Genomic DNA, 18,865 nt, shown 5'->3' with positions numbered 1-18,865 from the left:
TGTTGCTTATGTTAATTGAATGCTCTCTACATAGCACTAATTTGTTTATTCATTCATGGTTAACTTAAGTACGAATTGGTTGGTTTTTTTTTTATTTTTTATTTTTTTTTATTTTATTTTTTTTTTTTTTTATAAATAGTGTTAATTTGTATTTAATTATCACTTAATTTTTTTTTCCCTGCAGATTTAGCCCAGCATTACCTTGTGAAGGCAAACATATCTGCTATTCGTCGTATTCGTAAAACTGATAACAATCGTATTGCTAGGTAATTTTAAATCTTTTATCCTTTGGTTTTTTAAAAAAAAAAAATGTCAATCAGCTAAGTTTTAGTCTGAAATAAAGATTGAAAAAACTACTCTTGCTACTAGAATGTACATGAGTGACTGACCAGGTTGTGTTGAGATAAATGTATTAAAACACAATACACACATATATACCACACATTAGATAATACAAAGTAATTATGAAACTTTGCAAAGTCTGAAAAATATTCCGTGGATGTAATTCTCGTCGAAGAAATTCATTATAACTGACCACTACAACAAACTTGTAGAGAGTGCAAACTGTTAACGCCAGTCATCTATTTTTGCTTCTTCACTTAAATGTTTTAAAATGAAGTAGGCCATAAGTATACTGTTGAAACTGCAAGTCATTGTGGCAGCATAGCAGCTGCATATACTAGATGTGCATCAGTAATTGTATTGGCTATATATACATATATACACACACACACACACACACACACACACACACACACACACACACACACACACACACACATATATACAGTGGTACCTTGAGATACGAGTGCCCCAGCATACGAGTTTTTTGAGATATGAGCCATCACTAGATCAATTTTTTGCCTTGAGATACGAGCCTGCTTAAGTGACGTCACAACCACCACTGCGCTCAGATTCCTGAGTCTTGCACATCGTTCAGTTCACATGTTTACCTCACCACAGAAGCATTTCTGTCGTGTTGAGTTTTTTTTTTTTTTTATGTACAGTTATTTAGCTAATTTTTTTCGTATAACCGTGAGTCCAAAGAAGGTGAGTGTAAAGAACAGCGGTGGAATAAGGTGATATCCATGGAATTAAAGCGTGAGATAATAGACAAACATGAGCAACGCGTAAGAGTAATAGACTTGGCAATGCAGTACAATCGCACTACTTCTACGATATGTACTATTCTGAAGCAGGACTCGATAAAGGCTATAACTCCAGCTAAGGGCATTAAAATTATTTCAAAGCTACTCAACTTTGTCCATGAAAAGATGGAGAACCTGCTGGTTTTTTGGTTGACAGGGAAGCAGCTCGCAGGAGATACTGTGACAGAGACTATAATTTGCGAGAAGGCACGAGCCATTTACGCAGATTTGCTGCAGCAAACCCCAGATACTTCAGCACAGGAGGCTTCACAAGAGCAGTTCAAAGCCCGTTGCGGGTGGTTTGGAAATTTCCGAAAAAGGACCGGCATTTGCTTCGTTGTCAGGCATGTGAGGCAGTGAGCTCCGATTCTAAGGCAGCTGAGGAATTTGTAAAAACCTTTGCTGAATTGATCGAAGCCAAAGGATACATCCCCCAACAAGTTTTCAACTGTGACGAGACAGGGCTCTTCTGGAAGAAGATGCCAAGCAAAACTTACATAACAGCAGAAGAAAAGAAGATGCCAGGTCATAAGCCCATGAAGGATAGGTTGACCCTCGCACCGTGTGCAAATGCGAGTGGCGACTGCATGATCGAGCCGCTGCTCATATACCACTCAGAAAACCCCAGAGCCTTCAAGACACATAAGGTTTTAAAAGAAAAACTGCAGGTTATGTGGAGGGCAAACCCAAAGGCGTGGATCATCAGGCAGTTTTTTGTGCAGTGGGTCAACTTGGTCCTTGGTCCTGCCGTTAAGGAATACCTCGAGGTCAAAGACTTAGCCCTGCAAGCCCTTCTCGTCCCTGACAGTGCTCCTGCCTACCCACCCACCAAACCTTGTGGGTGACATCCTTGAGGAGTTCAGCTTTATAAAGGTTCTCTACTTTCCCACCCCTATCTTACAGCCCATTGAGCAACAGGTAATCTCCAATTTCAAGAAACTTTTTACCAAACACATGTTTTGATATGCTGCTTTGAGGTTATGGAGAGCACAAACCTCACCCTTTGAGAGTTCTGGAAGGATCTTGACCTCTGCATGGAAAAAACTGTGGCCTGAGGCTGTGGCTGAAAGGGACTTTGAAGGATTTAGACCTGAACAGGAAGATTGTGTCCCTCAGAAAGTCCATGGGCCTGGAGGTGGATGAGGGAGACATCGAAAACTGTCGCTGCACATTCCGAGGAACTGACGACGACGGAGGAGTTGACGGATCTAAACACGCAGCAACATATGGAGGTTCTGCAAGAGATTGGTACAACTGCAGAGGAGGTTATCTCTTTAAGTGAGATAAAGAAAGTGTTGGCAATGTGGGAAAAAAGTTTCGGACTCTATTGAAAAGAAACACCCTGAAAATGTTGCAACTGGTCGTGCAGCAGCACTATTTAATGACACTTGCCTAACTCGTTTCAGAAACATTCTAAAAGGGAGGAAAAAACAAAGCTCCTTGGACAGGTTTCTATTGAAACACCCTGCGGATGAAAGTGATGAAAGCGTGGCAAAAAAGAAAAAAAAAAACTAGTGGAGAAGAAAATTAAGTTAAGCAGAAGTGAAGTGAAAGAAAAAATTAATACCATATGCTAATCAACTCCGTCCACATCTGTTTATTTCTTTAGATTCTCTTTTACATGTATGTATGTACAGTATTTGGTTTTATTTTGTTTGTATACAATATTTGTTCATTATAAATACATTATTATAAAAAAAATTGGAGTGGTTTTTTGGGGGGCTGGTATGAATTAATCTCATTTTAATTAATTTCAACAGGGAAAATTGATTTGAGATACGAGCATTTCGACTTACGAGCTCAGTCATGGAATGAATTAAACTCGTATCTCAAGGTACCACTGTATATTGTCAGCTTTAATTGTGTGTGTGTGTGTGTGTGTGTGTGTGTGTGTGTGTGTGTGTGTGTGTGTGTGTGTGTGTGTGTGTGTGTGTGTGTATATCATTTCCTGATATGTACAGGCTAACTATCAACTATGTGATTAGGTTTACATTATTACCAGTCTATCAACAGTTTTCCTCCAAATCAGTCTATTACTTGTCACCACTCCAATATTGTATCTAATTATTATTATAATTACGGCTATTTATCCTGCTTCAGTTTACGAGTGCCCCTGTTTAAATGTCATTGGTTATTTACTCATGGATTCTTAGGGCATTGTAGGTGTAAATTTACCAAAAAGTATATGTAGCATAAGAAATAGAAATTTACACATACCTTTTTCTGGGTGTTGCGGCTTTTCCTCTTTCTGCAATGTCAAAAAACTACTGAGGGTGGGGGTGGGGGGGTGGGTAGGCAATTTGGGAGAATTAAGTTTGAAAAACCCGGGTTTTTTTTCGTAATATATATTATATTATATAGGGTGGGGGAAAAGGTGAAAGGATTGATTTCTTAATTCTCCCAAATTGCCCCCCCCCCCCACACACACACACTCAGTAGTTTTTCGACATTGCAGAAAGAGGAAAAGCCGCAACACTCAGAAAAAGGTATGTGTAAATTTCTATTTCTTATGCTACATATACTTTTTGGTAAATTTACACCTACAATGCCCTAAGAATCCATGAGTAAATAGCCAATGACATTTAAACAGGGGCACTCCTAAACTGAAGCAGGCTAAATAGCCGTAATTATAATAGTTTACTAAGAGGAGTAACATGGGAGTTTTCCCAGAAATAATATACATAATTGTATCTAACATTTTGCTCTTCATAGGCACTTTGATTCAATCCACCTAGATCTTGGTCTTCTTCTGGGTCTTTTTACTGCCATCGTGGCACCAAACTCTTAGTTTGCTAGCCTTTCCTCTCACATTTTGTTCTGCTGATCATGCCATCTTAGATTGGCCCTACTCAAACATTCTTGAATTCTAACAATCTCGAGTTCCTTTCTAATATCTTCATTTCATCTATTGATACCATCTATTCAAGCATTTCTTAGAACACCTTTAAGTGCTTTATTTCCCAGTTCATCATCATCAGATTGACACATACCGTTACAGGATGTAGAGGAATATTATGATAGTGCAGATCATTACTAACTTCTTATTGACAATTTTCTTTAAAATTAATGTCATAGCTCCAGTATTATCAGTCTTATTATTATTATGGACAACTCCAAGGAGTCCTTAGACTCATCAAGGGAGGCCCTAAACATCATGTCAACTATTCAACATCCACACAGTATCTATCATACTTTGCCAACTCATTCATGTTAATGGCACCCACAACAGACTTGGCAGCTTATTCCACTCATTCACCATTCTCCAAGTAAAAAACCTAGTTTATTTCTATCTTCTAAAGCACTTTTTACTACATCAATCCACCTAGATCTTGAGCTTCTTCTGGGTTTTTCTCCTGCCATCCTAGCAAAGAACACTTGCTTCGCTATCCTTTCTCAAGATTTTTCTGAGAATAGTTCTGCTGACAATATCAAGATCTTTCCTAATATCCTCATTTTATTATGATATTTCCATTGATGCCACCTGTTGATTCCCCTAATCTTTATCAGAACCCTCATATCTGTGGTATCCAGTTTTTGATCAGGTGTTTTATTTCTAACCTAACTCTCATATCTATAAGTTAAAATTGGTTTTGAACACTGTATACAGATAGGTTAGTGTATGGACTAATTTCTCTCCTATTTCATATAAATTTATTCACTAATTCTGATATTTCATTTTATTTGCTATCTTCACTCAATAGCTGATTTTTAATAGGTTCTCCATTCAGGTTGCAGTTAATTTTTCATTGCCTTTGTCTTTTTATTGCTCATTTTCATACCAAATTTAATATCATCAAATTCCTTACATGTACCCTCAAGGGGTGTACAGGATATGATAGTACTACATGAAAAATTTACATCATTAACTTTGTATCTACAATTTTCCTCCAAACCAGTCTGTTTCCTGTCAAGACTCAAATATTTTCAGGTCTTATGTTTCTGTTTTTCACTGTATCAATCCACCTATATCTTGGTCTTTTTTTTCTGTCGTCCTGGTAGGAAAATATCAGGAAATCTGATATTTTCAATGCTTCTGCCTATTTTCATTGTCTTTGTCTTGTTATTGCTGACCTTCATACATATCTATTACAACAGTTATTCAATTTAGGAGTATAACATCATCCACTGACATTAACATCTCCAATTTTGATGCAAGATTAATACCACTTTCCTTCATAATATGATCCATATGGATAATGAATAATTGAGGCGATAATGTGCACGATGTCTGACACCAGATTTAACATTAAACCACCATCCTGAACTTCCTTCAATTCTAACTGCTGGCTTACAACTCAAAATACAGACAAAGTACTGCTTGATATAATGACCCCCTGACACCATACAACTGTAGCATTTTGAATAACTTCTCTCTTGCCACCTTGTCATATGCCTTTTCCAGATCTACAAATCTTAAATACAGATCTTTGTTATATTCCCATGATTTCTCAACTAGTTGTAAAGTGAAAATCTGATCCTGACAGCCTCTATTTGACCTGAATCCAGCTTGTTCTTCACCAAGCTTTTCTTCCACAATTCTTCTCAACCGTTTGTCAAATATACTTGCATATATCTTACCAGGAACACTCAATAGGGATATATCTCTGTAATTCTCACATTCAGTTTTATTTCCCTTTTTATATATGGGCACTATGAGAGCTCTACTCCAATCATCGGGAATTCGTCCCTCTGTCCAGGCTTTCTGAACTATGCAGTGCAGCCACTGTAAGACTTTTATACCACCATACTTCAACATTTCTGGTCAAATATCATCTACTCCTGCTGCCCTTCCACATTTTAAGCCTTTGATGACTTTTTCTACTTCAAGTATGGATGTGTATTCCTGACTGCATGCCTGGTCAGTGTTTTTTTACCACTGTGCTGTCATCACTGCTTGTTTCATTTAGCAGTTTTTCAAAGTAATTACTCCATACTCCAAGGATATCTTTTTCTCCCGTTTTCATGTCACCTTTATCATCTCTAACTCCTTTTACAGCACTCTTTCCCCCATTCATAAGCTTCTTCAACAACCTCCAGAATATTTTGCTGCCTTCTTGATATTTATTTTCTATATTCTTGCCAGAGTCCTCCCATGACTTTTGTTTAGCTAGTTTTACACAGTATTTAGCTTTCTTACATTTGTCTCTGTATTCTTGAAGAGCACAAGGTGACTTATTTGCCAGGAACTTTTGATATGCTTTCTTCTTTTCCTTCACTGCCTCTTTAACTTCTGGTGTCCATGGAGTTCTGAGTTTTCTATCCTTGCAGTCAATCTCACCACATGCCTCTCTGGCTAAATCAATCAATATTTTCTTCAGGATTTGCCACTGAATCTCCAAGGTTTGGTTGCTGTTCTCAAACTTTCATTTTTTCTTCAATGCAGTTCACATCTGAGCGCTGCTCAACTTTTATTCGCTTTAAAACTTTCTTACATGTCATTCTTTTCAATATGAAATTCAATTTTATCCTGCTCAAGACTAAATAGTGAACACTTCAGATTTCAAATCCTCTGTACACTTTGGTGTCCTGCACCAGGGAGAAAACATCATTATTAACAATAACATAGTCAATGAGACTTTTCTTATTCCTTGCCTCTTCTCTCCATGTGAATTTGTGCACATTTTTATGTTGGAACATTGTGTTAGTAATAACCAGTCCGGTCTGAGCAGAAATCCAATTGGTTTGCCATTATTATTAACTTTGTTTATTTTCCCAATATAATTTTGTATGTCTGACAATCATTTCCTACTCTTCTATTTAGATCCCCAACAAGGACCAATTTTTCATTGTGTCAGTTGCTTTCTCTAATGCCTCAAAACATTTCTCCACTTCTACCTTAGTAGAGCCTTCTGTGGGACCATAGGCAGAAATAAGTGTCACGGTCCAGTTTCCCATTCTCATATTTGCCCACATCACTACTTGAAATCGCCTGCCATTCAAGAAGATTAGCATTGTATTTAGCGTCGAATACTATAGCTACTCCTTTTCCTTGATTGTCATTGCCTGAATATAACATTTTGTATTTATTGCTCAGAAGGATCTCACCAGTTTTTGTCTTTTTAGTTTTAGTTACCCCTATTATGTCGATTTGGTACTTATCGAATACCTCCATTTCTTTGCAATTCAGGTTTCTTATGTTAATAGTAACAATCTTCAACTTGGGTGATGTGGAGTTGGGGTGTGTTTTAGGATTTGTTCCAGTAGCTGACTCTTTGCTGTTCGCCCTGGTTCCCTGGCAAAAACAGTGGGAGCCTTGTTTAACCAGGTCGATGCCCCAGGCTGCATATAATTCTGTCATGTTGTATCATCATTTTATTTTGTTGTTTAAGCCAATAAGAATATAATTTGGTCAACAAAATCTCAAATTGCCAGCTCATCCTCATTCATTCAGTATCCAGGTAGATACCTAACAGTGTGCACCACGAGAAGGTGAGGATTGGACATTAGAAAACTTCCTTGATTTATCAAGAAAGTTTTCTAAACAGGCGATGGTGGAAGCATCTTTATCATTCAATGGTATGATTAGTAGCTAAAGCAGAATGAACCAGATTTCCTGCTTCTCACCTTGAACTTTCTTTCTCACATTTCAATTAGTTACAAATGACATTGCAATTCTAGATGCAGGAAATATAATGAAGGCAGTTCAGACCAATTTTAACTTTGATTAGAAACAAAACTAAATGACTGGCAAAATCATATAAAAAAATATGACTTCAGAAAGGAGTGTGATAATATGAATGACTGTATGAGCAGGGCTAAGTTTTATTTTCTAAAAGGTGATTCAATTAGAAAAGATGTCACCCAGAAGAAATTATCAGGTTGAATGTTATGAAAAACTGCAACCAACAACATTTAACAAATACTTTAAAATCAGGATTAGACTGAATAAATATCAAATTCTCTAGATATAACAGCATACATCATTTCCTAATAAAATCTGAGTGTTACCTCAATCTAGTCCTTTCCCTTTCCAAAGACGAAAGGCTTCTTCTTTCTGTTTCCTTTCAATTTCTCTCTGTCAATAGAAATCCTGAGTTCTTCGTCTTTCAGCTTCTCTCATTTCTCTCTCTTTTTTTCTTTGCCATTGTCTTAAATGTTCTTCCTTTATTTTTACAACAGTTATTCAGTTCAGCCATGGAATCCTACAGACTTTTACTGGATTTATTTAGAAGTATAACATCATCTGCATAAAGTAAAGAGCTGAGATTAATATATCCAATTTTGATATTCCACTTTCTTTCATAATGTGACCAGTATAGATATAACAGTGGAGATAATGTGACCCTTGTCTCTCACCTAAATCAGGTGAGAGATTTAGGTGTACTAAATCTCTCACCTGATTTAGAGATCATGTGTACTTCAAACTGGTTTGAATACTCTTGTATACTAATAGTTTTGCATTTTGGCTAATTTCTCACTTATTCCATATAAATTTATTCACCTGGCTCCCTGCCATACCAGCTTATTCTGTTGTCTATTTTAATAGTTAATTTGCTGTCTTTGCTAAAATCTGTGCCTAAATAGCTGACATTTTCTGTGTTCCTGCTTATTTTCATAGTTTTGGTCTTTTTATTGCTGGTTTTCATGCCAAATTTGTTACAGCTGGTATTCTGTTTGGTAGAGAATGCTGGACACTGTCAATGGATGTGTTAAGGAAAACATCATCTGCATAAAACAGAGAACTGAGTTTGATATCTCTGATTGTAATGTCAGGTTTAATGCCATTTTCTTTCATAATGCAATTCTATATAGATGATGAATAAGAGTGGATAGTGTCTGCAACTTGTCTTATGCCTGATTTTACAGCGAATCATCTTCCTGTATTTCCTTCATTTCTAACTGCTGAGTTACATCTTAAATGCACACTATATATTGTCTTCATAATGTTCCTTTTACTCCATATAATTGTAGTATTTTGAAAAGCTTTTATCTGGCTAGCTTGTCCTATGCATTTTCCAGATCTTCAAAACTAATTCAAGTTCAGATCCTTGTTATATTTACTTGATTTCTCATCTGTTTTAACTGATTGTTTCATTTAATAGTCTTTCAAATTAGAATATCATTATCTTCAGTTTTCATGTCACCTTTATCATTTTTGATTCCGTTTATAGTGCTCTTTCTTCCATTCTAAGCTTTTTCAATAATCTCCAGAACATTTTGCTCCCTTCCTGATATTAATTTCTTTATTCTTACCAAATCTTCTCTTGACTTTTGATTAACTATGTTTACACATAGCTTAGCTCTCTTACATTTTCCTTTGTATTCTTTTAAAGCATCTGCTGATTTATTTACTAGGAACTGTTGGTATGCTTTTTTATTTTTCTATCATTATGAACAACTTCACCATATGCTTTCCTAGATGAATTAAGCAATAATTTCTTCAGAGTTTACCTCCGAGATTCCTGTGTGTGCGCGTGCTTTTGAATGATTACCTTTCTGCATCAGGAAGATTCACATTCGAGTAGTTTAAGTAGGATAAAATGAAATTCAGTCAATGGCAAGTGTAGAGCGATGTGAAGGCTGGAGAATTAATTTTACTTTACAGTATTTCAAAAACATGTGATTCAGCACTATTGTGTGCATGTACACAATAGTGCTGAAGTGGTTATATGGAAAATACTAACAAAAAAAAACACACATTATGGTTAGCAATGAAGATCAAAATATTGCAATGAGTGAACATTGAATCTATTAGATTTTGGTATATTATCTGTCTAATATTCATTGAGCCTTGTATGCAGTCAATACAATGGAACTTATTAAACACTGATTAAAAAACAAAAATTCTTGTTTGACAACAGGACAGGAAATGAGAATTGTCATCTTGTGGTCAGGACAACTGATGGTGCTAATTTTTTATTATATAATATAGGTTAGTCTTAGCATGTTAAAATCGATCAGTATTTCATTCAATCTTTTATGAATTTACAGGGTGATTATAATTAAAAGTTCACATTTCGAAAGGCTATAAGTGGATAACTACTGAGCGGAATGATTTAATATTTAACATGATGATGTGTGTGGCAATGGAATTTCACTTTGTGCAAAAACATGTTAGCAATGTACTGAAATTGCATGTGTAAATTATTTATGATACTCCTGGTATGCAATGAAATGCTGTGACCATACTAATTATGCAAATGATATATGCTTAGAAAGAAGCTTCTATAAAAGCAGGTAACTGCCGAATGCATCAGTTCATTGCCTTTAAGCAGACAATGTGTTAAAGCACAAGATCACCATCACCCAAGGATTGCATGCTTCTTGTAAAGTTGTTTATCAAAATAACAGCTGTGCCTTGACAGCATTGCGAAAGTTCAGAACATTAAAGGGATTAAAAACGGGTTCTATGGCTGCAAATGGTTTACGCAAAATGATCCAGAAATTTGAAGAGGCAGGTTCCTTAGATGTCAAACCTATCAGAGGATGGAAGCCCATTGAATGGCAGACAGTGGAGGAAGTAGCCACAGCTTTAGAGGAAGAAAAGATGGCAAATGTCATGGGAAGCAGCAGTGCATGGCATGATCTTTAGACAGACCCGTAAGGACTGTTCACAAAGTCATAACGCAAATTCTGCGCTGTTATCCTTACAAGATTTCCCATGTTCAGCAATTGCTTAATCCTGACCAGGGCGCAGAAGAAATGTTTGCCCTGCAGTTTCTTGCTCAGACTGAACTGGGCAGCGACTGGCTGTGGAACATTTTCTGGACTGACAAAGCTCACTTCCATCTGGACTGTGCTGTGCATATTCACAACTACAGAATTTGGGCAACTTGAAACCCACACGTTGTGTGAGAGATTCTTCTTCTTCATTCCCTGAAGGTCACCATCTGTTGGTTTTATAGCATAATTCATCATCGGGCCTTTCTTTTCCAAGGAGCTCAGTCCTGGTGGTCTCATTACACCTGCACTGTTAATGACCTGTGATATGCATCTCTCTCTTAGCAATCAGATGATTCCAACACTTCAACAGCATCAGTGTCTGGATTCAACAGTTTTTATGCAGGATGGTGCCCTTCCTCACATCACCACCAACCCTTTCAAGTGGTTGCTTCAGACACATTTTATTGAGGACAGAATCATCAGCCGTCATTGTTGTACAATGTAGCCAATGCACTCGTTGGATCTGAATCCCTGTGACTTTTGGCTGTGTGGACATCTCAAAGACATTGTCTATCATGAACAGCTAGCCAACTTAGTGGACTTCAAAACCAGCATTTCATGCCTTATCCACATTTCAAGTGAAACTTTACATTCTGTGGTTGAGCATGTGATTTTGTGATTTCAGCACATTGCTAACAGTGGAGAATAGTATACCCTACATTTTGTGACATTTTGAATTACCCAGTATGGTAATACATACCTTTTTTCACCCTAGCGACAACTTTTAGAACTAACATTGGTTTTTGTGCAAAATAAAATTCCATTGCTACACACATATCATGTTAAATATCAAATCATTCCATTGATTATTAACCACTTACAGCCTTTCAAAATATGAACTTCATCCCCTGTATGTGAGCATCAAGCAAATAATAAGTTAGTGAAGAAGGTGAGAATATGCTCACTTACTTCACTAAACGGTTTTGAAATGACAGTTTTTGTTAATAACAAGTTCTTAAGAATGCATATGTCAGACTTTCAAAGAGTTTGAATTTTGAATTTTTTTTCTTTCATCTAAAATTCACACTTTCGAGCAATCCAGCTGCAATAGTACCCTAGCATAATTAGTAATCGATATTGGCATCTTACATAAAGTGTGTTTAAGATTGTGAGGAGTTTTTTTTTTAAAGCCTTTATTTACATAAGGATAGATTAGTTAGTGATTTTGGAACAATTTGGAGACAAGAATTCTTCAATCTGTCTGGTTAGTAGGAGTATTAACCTATATTTGGCTGAATGTAATTGTTGGAGGATAGATGAAATAGCTCTTTTGTTTTTAAGGAGATTTTTTAGTATTATTTTGTTCTTTTGAAATTGAAATATTTGTGCACATTATATTTAATCATAACATCGAATAAATTATGAATTAAATGTTGCTTAACCTGCTCTGTTATTTATGTAGGTACTAATTTTTCAGACAAACTTTGTTGTCTTTTATGTATTCTTATGTAAAATACAACCAACAGAAGTGGTGAAAGTTATATTTTTCTGCATCTTCTCTTTCATGTTAGGCTCAGTTGCATGGTACTGCCAAGCAATTTGGTTTTGTTAAAACCTGCTAAAGATAGGGCATTTAAGCCTGTCTGTTTTGGCTATGAATTGCATGTGTACCTTTGGCTGGTTCATTTGTTTTGCATTAGGAAAAACCTCTGAGTTTCTGTGAGAAAAACGCTGCCATATGAGACTAGCTAACTCATCTTCAGTTGGAAAGCCTTCATAAATGTTCATGTCCTAGATGAGATTTAAACCCATGTCTCGTTAGCTCTATTAATAAACCTAATTTGAATGAGTGGGTTGAGTGTTGACATAACTTGGAATTTGTGGCCTTCATAAATTAAGCCTTTCTAGTAGTAGTAGGGTAACCCATCCTACACATGATCTTATTTTAAAATGACCATTTACAAGGTTAGTATCATGTGATTTGATTAATTCATATACATAAATTATATGAAGAAAATAAGGAATTTAATATAAAATACATTTCTTGATGAGTATCTCATCACAGTGAATACACTGAAAGAATGGACAGGCAGCAACACGGGAGCTAAAATGGAATAACAACAGACATTGCAAATGCTTACATTCTGCTACTCTGGCCAGTCACCTGCTACTATTAGCACCCCCATGGGAAATAGAGAACAGTCATTAACACATTATAAACAAACATAAAGGAGTGCAAAACTCATTACATAGCTGTAAAAGTGTATGATACAGAGAAGGTTTAAAAAGAAATCACTAAATTAAAATTATAACATTAGAATAGAATGTGTGTGTGCATGTACTCCAGTGTACAACACCAGTGCGCACATACACCATCACTAGAGTTCCCACCAGATCACATCTAAATAAATTAAATCAGTAGCTATACAACACAAATCCATTGGATGCTGACACAGTCAAAAGTTCAATTTTTCATGCTAGACTGTATGGAGTGCCAAAAATACATGAAATGGTCATTCCTTTATGGCTATTGATCACTTGTGTTGATCCTGCATATAAACTGTCAAAATTTTTATCTAACCTACTCTCCAGTAGAACAAGGTAATCGCCTTCCTCCAGTATGAAGAATACTTATACCTTTACTGCTCCATCATCATGGTGAGCTTTGAGTTGTTTCCTTCTTCACCGGTGTTTTAGATAAAACTGTTCCACTGCTCTGAGGACTTTTTCAGCCGACATCCTTAAATTAGTTGACTTTACCATACATTCTAGATATGTTTCCTGGCAAGGTAATCTCTACTAGCAGGTGGAAGGTTGTGCCATGGACTTTCCTTTGCCACCACTTTTATTGAATTATTTCACAGAATACTTGATAATAGTGAAGAAAACATCTCTTCACTGTTAGCACCTTGTCTCTCCCTAATTGGTTATTGTTTTATGTTAATAATGTGTTTACTATTGAGCCATATTCAAATGAAAAATTAGACAGATTTTTAGATAAAATTAACAACCTTTCTTATTCTGAGATAAATAAGATTTATATCAGAATAAGAAAATGGAGTTCTTCTTTTTTTGGATTCGTTTGTAAAGAAGAAAGTGAATGGCTTTCTCAGCTTTTTCATTTATAAGAAGCCAGTGTTCATCAGAAGGTATGTCCTCTGGGACATACCTTCACCTTTCACAAAAATGTGAAATTGTCAAGATTCTTGTCCACAGGATGATTGTCATATGCTCTTCTCTGAACAATCAGACTAGAATTATCTGTAAAAGCCAATATATGACTCCTAACAAATACTCTCCATACAAATTACAACATATCTTGAATAATTATCTGATACCCAGAGAATTTTCATTCTTTACATTTCAAAGGCATTTTTAAAAATAGTAAATACAGACAACTTTCAAGCCAGTAAACAAGATTTCCTCAGTCCAGCCTACCTCTAAAGATGAACTTTCTCACTTGGCTCTCCTGTGAGTCTACCAGATTCCTTGTTCCTATATTTTCTCCTAGTTTGGCCAGATTGGTCTGATGATCAGGACATGTGGATTGCAGAACTTTTCCCACTAGCCACAGATCCCATAGGACAGCACAGAAACTCTTCATATAATATGAAGCTCTTTGTAGTCATCTCAGTCTGGTGATAGCCTGAAAAGTTTAAAATTTTAGGAAATAGTGACTTTGAACTCTAATAATCCAACGTTCATTTGTAATATGCAACAAAGATGTGTTTGATACATACATATGTGCTCTCCTTATACGATAAGGGTTATATTGATTTATATATATGTAATTATATATATATATATGTAGAAAGTTTTTTAACTTGGGTATATTATGTATTCAAGATACCAAGTAATTTTATATAAATTTGGTTTCAATCCTATTTCCCAAGTAAGCAAATAGACAAGAAAGGCAAGTTTGCGCCTGCAAGTAGTGCAAGTCCAAGACAACTCGTGGTAAAGATGGATAAAGCTCTGATCACTTTTCTTAGTATTTTCCCCTTAATGTAAAGCACATCCCCTTGCGGAGATGTATGATGCTAAACATTAAAGGCAATGGTCACTAACTACCCATACCGGTTTCGACCTTTATTGAGGTCTTGTCAGTGGGAGCCAGACCTGAAAATGCTAAGGATGAAGTAATGCAGAGCTCATATGTATTTTACCAAAACAAGTTGCCATAAGGTGCTTTGACCTTATAAATATAAAATCTCAGGATAAGAGATAGATGTAGAAAGTGTTTTTAAATTGGGTATATTATGTATTCAAGATACCAAGTAATTTTATATAAACTTGGTTTTAATCCTATTTCCCAAGTAAGCAAACAGACAAAGTCACGAAAGACAAGAAAATACTTTCTACATATATATATATATATATATATATATATATATATATATATATGTAGAAAGTATTTTACGTTGGATATAATAAATGTTAAAGATACCAAGTTATTTTAAACCTGGTTTTATTCCATTTCCCAAGTAAGCAAACAGACAAGTAAGTCAAGTTTGCGCCTGAAAGTATTGCAAGTCTGGGTGACCCCATACATAGTGCAACTCGTGGTAAAGGTGGATAAGCTCTGGTCACTATTCTTAATATTTACCCTTAATGCAAAGCGCATCTCTTGGGAAATAACCTAACCTACTTGGGAAATGGAGTAAAACCAGGTTTAAAATAACTTGGTATCTTTAACATTTATTATACCCAAGGTAAAATACTTTCTACATCTATCTCTCATCCTGAGATTTTTATTTAATAAGGTCAAAACACCTTATGGTAACGTGTTCTGGTAAAATACTTATAAGTTCTGTATTACTAAAATCTTGGTATTTCTAAGCCTGGCTCCCACTGATGAGACCTCAATAAAGGTTGAAACCGGTATGGGTAGTAGCCCCTTGCCTTTAATACATAGCATTATACATCTCCTCCAGTAGATGTGCTTTGCATTAAGGGTAAATATTAAGAATAGTGATCAGAGCTTATCTACCTTTACCACGAGTTGCCTTGACTTGCACTATGTGCAGGGTCACTCAGACTTGCAGTACTTGCAGGTGCAAACTTGACTTACTTGTCTGTTTGCTTACTTGGGAAATGGAGTAAAACCAGGTTTAAAATAACTTGGTATCTTTAACATATATATATATATATTTTTTTTTTTTCCCAAAACATTCTAAAAACTGAGGAAAACTCACAAAATCTTTTTGCCTAAATATCATAGGCATTGTCAGTACAAGATCACAGAATGATAATTAAACAATAACAAGACAATTCTAAAAAGCACCTCCTGGGTAGCTAATGTAAGATGACTGAATAAGGTCAATAATTTCCTAAGTTATAAAAAAAAATATATAAATATATACATAAACAAAATAAAGTTAGTACATTTTAAATATATCAATCTTTCCTTCTTCCTCTTTTATAGCACTTTTATCCCACTCTCTCTCATAAAGGTGATAGACATAAACCATCGGATTTGTTTAAGTTAGGACAGTGAAGTAAAGTTTCACGTTTCTTTATAAAGATGTTTTCCGGGGAAACAACTTTTATGAAGGACTAGTCTCATTCCAATAAACTATATTTAGTGTCTTTGCATGCTCTGCAGATCCAGACTCTTCAGGCTTGTGGTATTTCATGTAAGACTTGTTTTATCCTTGATGAATAAAAGCTGATCTTCTGGTTTGTCTAAAATAAGATAACCCACAAGAGTAGGGAGCAGTCTGCACAGTTAGCCTAGTGGCTTTGCAACCATATGCCTGGGGAAGGAGTGTCCTAGGTTCGATTACCGTCGGAGACGTGAGGAGCTGAAGGATCTTCCTCAGCCATAGCCAAGTTAGCCGGTCTTGGGCGCGAGCAGCAGGGTTTTTCCGCCAGTTTATCTGGTGTTTTTCATCCCGCAAGCAGGCAAACCGGCCCCATGAACACACAGGGATACAGCCAAGAATACCTTGAGGCATAGGAGTGACCATTCTATCCTCGTATTTTGGTTATGAAATCCAGGCATGTTTGGAAGGTTGTGGGCCTTAAAGGCCTGTTAAAGCCATTGGGATAGACAAGAGTAGGGAATCTGGTAGATGCCTGGATAACTGTGAGGTTGAAAGGCAACAAAAATATAGTAATGAATTACTTCATTACTGAAGTAATGTCATGCACATTAGCACAAGTTTTAAACACACAGCAAAAATTTTAAAACCACTGCCTATTTTTGTTGTCTTTTCTTCCATCAGAAAAGAATCTCCACCTTTCTCATCCAGGCATGTACCAAATTCGTTGCTCTTGTGGGTTATCTTGGAACAAACCAGAAGATCTGCTTTTATCTGTCTAGAAGCAGTCTTATATGAAATATCATGAGCCTGAACAGTGTGGACTTACAGAGCATGCTATCGAACTGGGAGGAGACCTCCATGAAGCCTTTTAAGGAATGCAGGGAACCAACCAGCGCTTCTGATCTAATGTCCAATTCTCACCTTCTCATGGTGCACCGTTAGCTGTCTACCTGAGTACTGAATGAACAAGGATGGGCTGGCAGTTTGGGATTAAGCTGACGAAATTATATTCTTATGGGCTTAAACCACAATGTAAAATTATGGTACAACATGATACAATTTTGTGCTGGTTGGAACATTGCATGGGGGGGGGGGGGGATGAAATAGTTTGAAAACAATAACCAAACTTTTGAGATCCAGTGGCAAACCCTGAAGAATACAGAGAAAATATAAGAAAGCAAAGCACTATGTCAAACCAGCTAAACAAAAGTCATGGAAAGACTTTGGTAGGAACATAGAAAATAAATATCAGGAAGGTGGCAATTCTGGAGACTGTTGAAAAAACTTAGAAATGGAGAAAAAATAGTACTGTAAAAGGAATCGGAGATGATAGAAGGTGTCATGAAAACTCAAGAAAATAATATTCTAGATGTCTGGAGTTAATTTGAGAGATTGATAATAAAACAAACAGTGTTAGCATGGTGGTAGAAAACGCTCAACAGGAATAGATATCCATACTTGAAGTAGAAAAAGCCATTAAAAACTTAAAATGTGGAGCGGTAGCAATAGGAAATTTGACCAGAAATGCTCAAATATGGAGGTATAAAAGTTTTACAAGGGATGCATAATTCAGAAGGTCTGGTCAGAAGCTCAAATTCAAGATATTGGAGTAGAGCTCTCATAGTACCCATCTATTAAAAAAAAAAGGGGGGGGGGAGGAAATAAAACAGAATGCTTTATTTCCCAGTGGTGTAGAATTACATAGGTATTTCCCTACTGAGTGTTCCTGGTAATATTTGTACAAGTTTCAACTTCAGTAATGGCTAAGAAATATTGTGGAAGGGAAGCTTGAAGAACATGCTGGATTCAAACTCAAGAAGCTCAAATTCAAGATATTGGAGTAGAGCTCTCATAGTACCCATCTATAAAAAAAAAAAAGGGGGGGTAAAACAGAATGCTTTATTTGATATCTTACATACACTTTTCATTTATTGTGTGCAAATAATCATTTCATTGTATATATCTATATGCAAATGTCATAAAATTGCAAGTTAAATTTTATATTTAATATTTTTTTATTTTTAAACCTCTGCTGTGCACTTTTATATCTTTGTTACAAGCATTGCAGTCTTTGCCTTTGTTTATGATTTTTAATTGAGTGTATTGTCAGTTTTCCACCAGTTCCTAATAATATCTGGTGACTTGTCAGAGGGTGGCAGAACAGAAGCATTCTGTGATGCCTGTTAATATTCCATTCTAGTTTCGTGCAACTGTCCATTTTGTGTGTTGCTATTTGATGCGTTTAAATTCCTTATTTTCCTTACATAATTTATGTGTATAATGAGTTATGTATCATGTCTATGAATTAGGTTAGAATTAACAATCAATCAGCATGTGATTTAATCACACAGTAGATGCTTGCTAGTAAACTTGCTTGTTCTATAGGGCATGGATTGCTATAATAAATTTAGGGGGGGGGGTAAAGCTGTCCCCCCTCTACACACACACCTCTCTCTCTCCCCATCAAACAAATATGGCAGGAAACAGAACAAGGCTCACTAAGACTTAGGCCAGGTCTACAACAAACAACATTTTAATGACAAAATGTGGCAAACAAAAGTTTGTGTG

The 18,865-nt window shown here is 36.0% G+C and overlaps 1 protein-coding gene and 1 long non-coding RNA gene across 6 annotated transcripts in view; one reads left to right on the top strand and one right to left on the bottom strand.

Moving 5' to 3' along the window:
- The window catches only part of LOC150100333 (uncharacterized), a 173,289-nt gene that overhangs the window by 71,436 nt on the left and 82,988 nt on the right, over positions 1-18,865 (bottom strand). For all 5 annotated transcript variants that reach the window (XR_016549225.1, XR_016549223.1, XR_016549226.1 and 2 more), the window contains exon 2: positions 14,190-14,397. This is a non-coding gene — a long non-coding RNA (uncharacterized LOC150100333). The remainder of the gene's footprint in view (positions 1-14,189; positions 14,398-18,865) is intronic.
- The window catches only part of CCT3 (chaperonin containing TCP1 subunit 3), a 226,398-nt gene that overhangs the window by 166,138 nt on the left and 41,395 nt on the right, over positions 1-18,865 (top strand). Inside the window, exon 12 of the mRNA XM_090402340.1 lies at positions 185-266. Within this exon, the coding sequence (XP_090258466.1) occupies positions 185-266 (82 nt within the window). The remainder of the gene's footprint in view (positions 1-184; positions 267-18,865) is intronic.

This window comes from Typopeltis vanoorti, chromosome 13, assembly GCF_054136105.1.
Source record: "Typopeltis vanoorti isolate ZY-2024b chromosome 13, IOZ_Tvanoo_1.0, whole genome shotgun sequence".
NCBI lineage: Eukaryota > Metazoa > Arthropoda > Arachnida > Uropygi > Thelyphonidae > Typopeltis > Typopeltis vanoorti.
This window is presented reverse-complemented; position numbering and strand designations above follow the sequence as displayed.